The sequence below is a fragment of the Equus asinus genome, chromosome 19 (genome assembly GCF_041296235.1).
Source record: "Equus asinus isolate D_3611 breed Donkey chromosome 19, EquAss-T2T_v2, whole genome shotgun sequence".
NCBI classification, from domain to species: domain Eukaryota; kingdom Metazoa; phylum Chordata; class Mammalia; order Perissodactyla; family Equidae; genus Equus; species Equus asinus.
The window spans coordinates 5,548,303-5,555,047 of NC_091808.1; the positions used below are offsets into that span (position 1 = coordinate 5,548,303).

General features: G+C 62.6%; 1 protein-coding gene across 2 annotated transcripts; it reads left to right on the forward strand.

Annotated features, from left to right (window-relative positions):
• The first annotated feature begins 1,874 nt into the window (after nt 1-1,874).
• GBX2 (gastrulation brain homeobox 2) lies at nt 1,875-5,479 on the forward strand. 2 transcript variants are annotated; one of them, XM_014862403.3, is made up of 3 exons: nt 1,875-2,822; nt 3,105-3,130; nt 3,829-4,083. In XM_014862403.3, exons 1-3 carry the CDS (start codon nt 2,289-2,291, stop codon nt 3,935-3,937), a joined length of 669 nt encoding a protein of 222 aa, XP_014717889.2. In that variant the 5' UTR covers nt 1,875-2,288; the 3' UTR covers nt 3,938-4,083. The 2 variants fall into 2 exon arrangements, with proteins under 2 accessions (XP_014717889.2, XP_014717888.2); XM_014862402.3 differs by lacking the exon at nt 3,105-3,130 and having other exon boundaries at nt 1,875-2,811; nt 3,829-5,479.
• The last annotated feature ends 1,266 nt before the right edge of the window (nt 5,480-6,745 follow it).

Genomic DNA, 6,745 nt, shown 5'->3' on the forward strand with positions numbered 1-6,745 from the left:
CCCCGTGGACCCCAACGGGAATTCATTTCCTCTCACACCGCCTAAGCCACCTCGGGGTCTGGGCGTGAAGGGAGCGGAGGCAATACAGGCAGCGTGCTAATGAATTCCTTTCAAACCGCCTGCTGCTGGAGCCATCTATTACCGCGGCCTGGAGTGGGGAAACGCGCTCGAGACGTCTTTGTCCGGGTGGTGGTGGGGCGGGGGAAAGAGGCGAGCAGGAGGCGGAGGGCGGCTGGCGGCGGGGCCAGTGAGTTTTCTCAGCACTCCGGGGCGCCCAGGATGCACCCTCCCCTTTCTCCTCCAGGGTCCGTTGGGTGGGCAGTGGGTCCGCGGCCAGTCTCCTGGCTGAAGAGGTGGTCCGGAATTAAGACGTTCCCCCGGGGGGCCTTGGAGTTAGAGCGCAAGAAAGAGGAAGAGCGAGAAAGAAGAGCTTCAAAGAATCGGGTCGATAAATTCATAAAGATCGATTTATCTTTATCTCCCAATTAAATGCGCTTGTAAGTGATACATAACACACGTCCAACACGGGCCAACTCCCCAACCACTAGCTCCGCGGCGTGAGCTGATTTTTAATGACCGATGTAACAATGCCCTTCTCTGCTCTCTCCGGAGCCCCGTGCTTGTCGGCTGTTCCGGGCGATCGTCTAGACCTGGGAAGTTGGAGCCGAGGCCCTGGAGGCGCGTGGAAGCCCCGCGCGCGCTGGCGCGCTTAGCACGGTCTGCCCGTGCCAAGAAATGATCCCATTTTTAAAGGGAAGATAAGAGCTCAAAGTTTTTGTCTTTATCATGGAGAAGGGGATAAGAACATTCCTAGGCCCCACCCCCTCCCCGCCAATTCCCTTACTCCCAAATTCTGGGGTTTTACCATTGTCGAGACAGGGGAAACATCTTGAGGGAGTGGGCTCCATCCCGCAGCAGGCAAAGGGGAACCGTGCGCCCTTGAGTCCTCGCGCTGGAAACCGGGCGGCGGCGCCGGGGTGAGCGCTCCCTCCGTTCTCAACGTGCTTAATTAGCGCCTATTTACAAAACGCAGCTTTTATTTGAGCAAACATCATAAAGCTTTCATCAGGATAATCTCACGTTATACAATCTGGAGGCTCAGCAACTCCCCCCTTTCCTCCCCGAGGATGGAGCAGAGAAAGGACTCGCTTTATTATCATAATTATCGTGGCTGTTATTTTGGTGCGCTCAGGCAAAGTGTGTAAATAGGTGCGATGATTAAGGATGTCATGAAAAATGAGAAGGGATCGCTCACGGGAGGGCCCAGCTTGGAATGGGGGAACCAGCAGCCTCTCCGCCCTGCCGGGAGCGCGGAGGGCGCAGCGTACAACCCGGAGGGTTCCCCGCGGTGGGCAGGGGCTGCCAGCTCCCGGCCAGCGCCCTAGGGGAGGATCTGGAGGGTCAGGACCCTGCCCCCAACTCTGGGAACCTTGCCCGGACCCCTGGAGCAGCCGCAGCACCCAGCGCTAGGGTGAGCCGAGGGCAGGTTTGTTCCAATGCACATGTACAAGAAATGGAAAGCCCTCGGCCCAGCCGCGGCGCGCCCTAGCCCCGGAAGCTGCTCTTGGAGGCGCCCTCGACGAGGCTGCCGGGCCTCGGGGTTCGAGCCTGGGAGCTGCCAACCGGGCCTTTCAAGTTTGCGCGGCGCGGGCGGGTAGCACCGGCTCTGGCTCTCCTGCCCGCGCGCTCCGCCGGTGGCGCCCGCTGCCCGCCGGCAGCCAGCCCGGGTGGAAGGGCGGAGCCCCGCTTTCGCCCCGCCCAGTCCTGGCGCAGCCAATAGGCAGCGGCGCCCGGCCCCACGTGAGGCTAGCCGGGCCGGGCAGCAGGCAAAATGTGAATGAGAAAGAGGAGCGCGATTTAAAGGTGCTGGCGGCGCCCGCCGAAGACAAGTGCGCCAGCTTCGCGCGCTCCCCAGCGGCCCGCGGGAGGCTACGGACTGCAGGACGGACAGACGGACGCACAGACAGCTGGGATCCGGGGCAGAGGGCCGCGGACGCGACGCGCGCGGGCTCCGACGGGCAAGCGGAGAGCAGCGGCTCCAGCGAGCCCGCGGGGCCCGGGCGCCCTCTCCACTCCCGGGTGCACGGCCTCACCCCGCTCAGCGTCCGCACCCGCACCCGCCCGGCATGCAGCGGGCCCAGGACTGAGGGGCGGCGGCGTCTGCTCTCGGGGACCCGCTCGGCCCCTACCCGGCGCACCCAGCTGTACTCCCGGCTCCCGGCGGGCTTCCTGGCGGCGGCGCAGCGCGGGGACTTTTCGCCTCTCGCTGGCCTCTCCCGAGCGCGTCTATGAGCGCAGCGTTCCCGCCGTCGCTGATGATGATGCAGCGCCCGCTGGGGAGTAGTACCGCCTTCAGCATAGACTCGCTGATCGGCAGCCCGCCGCAGCCCAGCCCCGGCCATTTCGTCTACACCGGCTACCCCATGTTCATGCCCTACCGGCCGGTGGTGCTGCCGCCGCCGCCGCCGCCACCGCCCGCGCTGCCCCAGGCCGCGCTGCAGCCCGCGCTTCCGCCCGCGCACCCTCACCACCAGATCCCCAGCCTGCCCACCGGCTTCTGTTCCAGCTTGGCGCAGGGCATGGCGCTCACCTCCACGCTCATGGCCACGCTGCCCGGCGGCTTCTCCGCGTCTCCCCAGCACCAGGAGGCGGCGGCCGCCCGCAAGTTCGCGCCGCAGCCGCTGCCGGGCGGCGGCATCTTCGACAAGGCGGAGGCGCTGCAAGCCGACGCTGAGGATGGCAAAGGCTTCTTGGCCAAGGAGGGCTCGCTGCTCGCCTTCTCCGCGGCCGAGGCGGTGCAGGCGTCGCTCGGTGAGTCGGCGGCGCGCGCCACCCGGGCGGGAGGGAGGGAGGAGGCGGGGACGAGCCAGCTCCGGGTTCCCGCCGGGGCCGAGGGGGCGAGGCCGAGCCCAAGCCCAAGCTCCCCCCGCCTGGGGAGCTGGGGGACGCGGCCGAGCTGCGCCGCGGGGCCTCCGGGGAGCATTTAGAGCCACGCAACAAGCAAGGTCTCTGGGTGTGAGGGGTGGCAGTTAGCGCCCCCAGCCAGCTGCCACTCAGGGTGGCAAATCTGGCCGCGAGTTGGACCGAGTCTACCCCCCACCCAGCCCCGCGCCGTGACCTGGGGGCCCGGGTAGGTGTGAGCCTTAAGGGGAGGCGGGTTGAGATGTGAGTCTCAGTCGTGCATGTGCCCAGGGGCGCCCAGACCTCTGAAGCCCCTTCACTGGGCTTGCTGCTTGCCTTCGAGAATCGGATTCCTGGGAGGCTGCGCGACTGCGTGTGTGTGTGTTGGGGTGTCTGGTGGCAACTTCTCCTAAGGCTATGAAACTTCCCTTGGATCAACATAATCTGTCTCAAAAAAAGACACGGTCTGGGATCTGCCCCTCCCTCCCCCTCACTCTGGCTGTGATGAAACGGAGGCTTACTAAATTTTCGCTGGGGAAGGGGGGGAGTGGGCAAGATGGATCGTGAACTCCACTTCAGTCCTCACCCAGCCCCTGCCCCCGGGACAAAGAAGGGCGCACTCCTGGGCCTCCTGCCTCCTGTTACTTCTGCTTTAGGCTGCAGGAGGCTGGGAGGGTGCAGGGGAGGCCTGGCCGCCACTTGAGTGATGGTTCTGGGCAAAGGGCCGTCGCCTGTACTGTTTCCTCCTCTCTTTTGAGCTTTCTCACGCTCCCCCTTCTCTACCCCTCAAAGGCCAGGAAATCACAATGTGTTAATGTCATAGAAAGACAATCCCCTAAGAAGGGAAAATGCCCAAGTGACGGTGGGAAGGGGAGAGGAAGGCCAGTGTGCGAAATGTAATAAAACGCCGTTTGGTTTTGCTTGCAGCCGGGGCTGTCAGAGGGCAAGGGAAAGACGAGTCAAAGGTGGAAGACGACCCGAAGGGCAAGGAGGAGAGTTTCTCGCTGGAGAGCGATCTGGACTACAGCTCGGATGACAATCTGACGGGCCAGGCGGCTCACAAGGAGGAAGACGCCGGCCATGCGCTGGAAGAGACCCCGCCGAGCGGCGGCGCCGCGGGCAGCACCACGTCCACGGGCAAGAACCGGCGGCGGCGGACTGCCTTCACCAGCGAGCAGCTGCTGGAGCTGGAGAAGGAGTTCCACTGCAAAAAGTACCTCTCGCTGACCGAGCGCTCGCAGATAGCCCACGCCCTCAAACTCAGCGAGGTCCAGGTGAAAATCTGGTTCCAGAACCGCCGGGCCAAGTGGAAACGGGTGAAGGCCGGCAATGCCAATTCCAAGACAGGGGAGCCCTCTCGGAACCCCAAGATCGTCGTCCCCATCCCCGTCCATGTCAGCAGGTTTGCTATCAGAAGTCAGCATCAGCAGCTGGAACAGGCCAGGCCCTGAGGGCCCAAGGAGGGCCAGGGCCTGGCCCACCGTGGAGAAGCCGCAGGGCTGGAGGGAACCCATGGTGGACCTCCCCCATGTTTGAAGCCAAACTCAGTCACCCCCCCAACTTTGGACATCCCAAGCAAATTGAGAGTATATTCTTGAAACAGGCTTAAAAGACTGCTTTCGAAGGGGTTCCAGCTACACCTGAAGACACACTAAATATTTATTATACTATCCTACTTTGTACATAGATATCTATATAGACTGGATCGCAGCTGCAGTATTTTGAAAGTTATAGGACCAAACTACCCAGTAATGTTCTCCACTCATATTCCAGAAGAAAACAAAACCTCTGCTGTAAATCTGCCACGCATACCAGCCACCTTTCCATACTTTTCCAAAGGTAACATGACATCACCACACCCACTGGGGTTTAAACTTATTTTGCTTTCTATTCTGGCTTTTTTAGTTGACTGAAAAGCAGGCATTTGGGGGCAGCCTGGAAATTTGCTTTGCTTTGGCTTTCCCTGGCCTCTTTCCTGGGGTTGCAGACCCTATCTGAGCCATGTCTGAAGCACGTCTCCGTTGTGTTTAATTTATTTCAATGTAGCTTATTTTCTTATAAGTTATGACATTTAAACAATCTCAGTCTTGTGAATAATAAAAAAGGAGAGAGAGAGAGAAAGAGAAAAAAAAAAAAAAAAAAGACCAATCCTGGGTCTCATACGTGTGTCCAGACTGGGCTGTTTAAGGGGCTCTATCAGAGTGTGGTCAGGCAGCTGGGTTGAGACCAATACTGGACAAACGTCCCCCGTCCAGGCCTCCCCAGGCTGGCTGGACAGCAGCCAGCCACACTGCCCTTGACTAGGTTTTTCACTGGAGAGTAAGAGCTCCAGTTGGGTTATACATTTAAGAAAACCTAATTTTCACCTTAGAAATCTAACGTCTTCCCCTTTGCGCAACCTAATCGATAGCCAGGAGGCTGGCAAACTTCAGCCACAGGAGGCGCCGGGCGCCCGCAGGCGGGGAAGCGAGTGCGGGTACTGGTGGCTTTGCACAAACTCCTGACACTCTGAATCGACCACAGCCACAGAGGACACGCGTCTCGTTACAAACAGCCCCCAAAAGCGGTGCTCGCTCGCCGAGCAGGGCCGAGCGCCGGTCCATCAGGCTCCGGCGCGTTATCTTCCGACTGTCGAGAAACCCAGCCAGCCGCACGAGGCTCCCCGGCAGCGCTCAGATCGCAGGCGGAAGGGCGCTGGGAGCGCCGGCGGGCCGGGCACCTCCCTCTCCGGGCGGGGTCGGAGGGAGGCGGGACCGGACCACCGCCCCACCCCAAGGGCGCCCGGGTGGTCAGCTGCACAAAGCGGGGAATGGGGCGGGCGGGGGGGGGGGGGGTGGGGAGACACGCCAGCCCGTTGGGGGCCCGTCCGCGAGGATGCTAGGGAGCTGGGCACCTCCCCGCCTCGGTGGGACTACCAACAGTGCGCGGGAGGGGCGTGCTCCAATCCTCAATCCCACTGCCCCCGACCCCCGGGTCCTGAGCCCCCAAGCCCAGCCCATTCTGCGGGCTCCTTTCCCGACCCCAAAGCGCCCGGCCAGACCCGAGAGGTCAGGCCCACCGGAGGTGGCCTTGGACAGGCCAGGGGTGCCCCAGGGGCGTGGAGCGGGCGAGCGAGGGTGAGCGAGCGTGGTGCCAGAGCCCTTTCGGCCATCAAACCAGCAGCCCGAAGAGCGAAGAGAAGCAGGTGGCTTCGCCAACCTCGGGCTTCCGAATGGGGGCCGGGGAGCGGGTTGCGAAGCCGCCGCGCTCGGCACCCACAGCAGTTTTCAGCCCAAGAAGGGGAAACGTGTCGCCGTGAGTCAATACTAATATTGACTTCATTTATACGGCTTAGAACCCGTACCTCCCCGCGGCGGAGGCGCATGGGGACCGAGGCCTCCGCCCCAACATCAGGCTCAAGGTGAGGGACGGGCGCGACCGAGTTGCCGTTTCCCGCCGCATTCTCAAGATTCCCAGTGGCGGAAAATGGCCCAGACTTGGGTTTTGAGCACCATAAAATGGAGTCGCCGGCCTCCGAGGGCCTCAGCCGGCTCTGCAGGGCGAGGAGAGCTGCGGGAGCTCCTTGCTGCCCCCACATCCAGCGCCCCGGGGCCAGCGGTGGAGGGTGCATCGGGGCCTCCCCCGGCCCCGGCTCAAGGTCCGCAAGGCCCGGCCGCTCCCCCGGATCCCGCCAGTGGCAGACCGGTGAGCACACTCGGGTCGCCGGTTGGCTTCATCTGCTCGGGGCAGGACCTCACTGGCCACACGTCGCTACCGCGACATTCAAGGCCCACGGAGACGCCGCCTCCACCGCCACCATCCCCACCCCCCACACCTGGGCCAGTCAGTCCCCGGACGGGATATG

Excerpts from the sequence above, each read along its gene's own strand:
- GBX2 (XM_014862402.3), top strand. The coding sequence starts at position 2,289 with ATGAGCGCAGCGTTCCCGCCGTCGCTGATGATGATGCAGCGCCCGCTG. Across the intron at positions 2,812-3,828 it reads GGCGGTGCAGGCGTCGCTCG|CCGGGGCTGTCAGAGGGCAA; the intron begins GTGAGTCGGCGG and ends TTTTGCTTGCAG.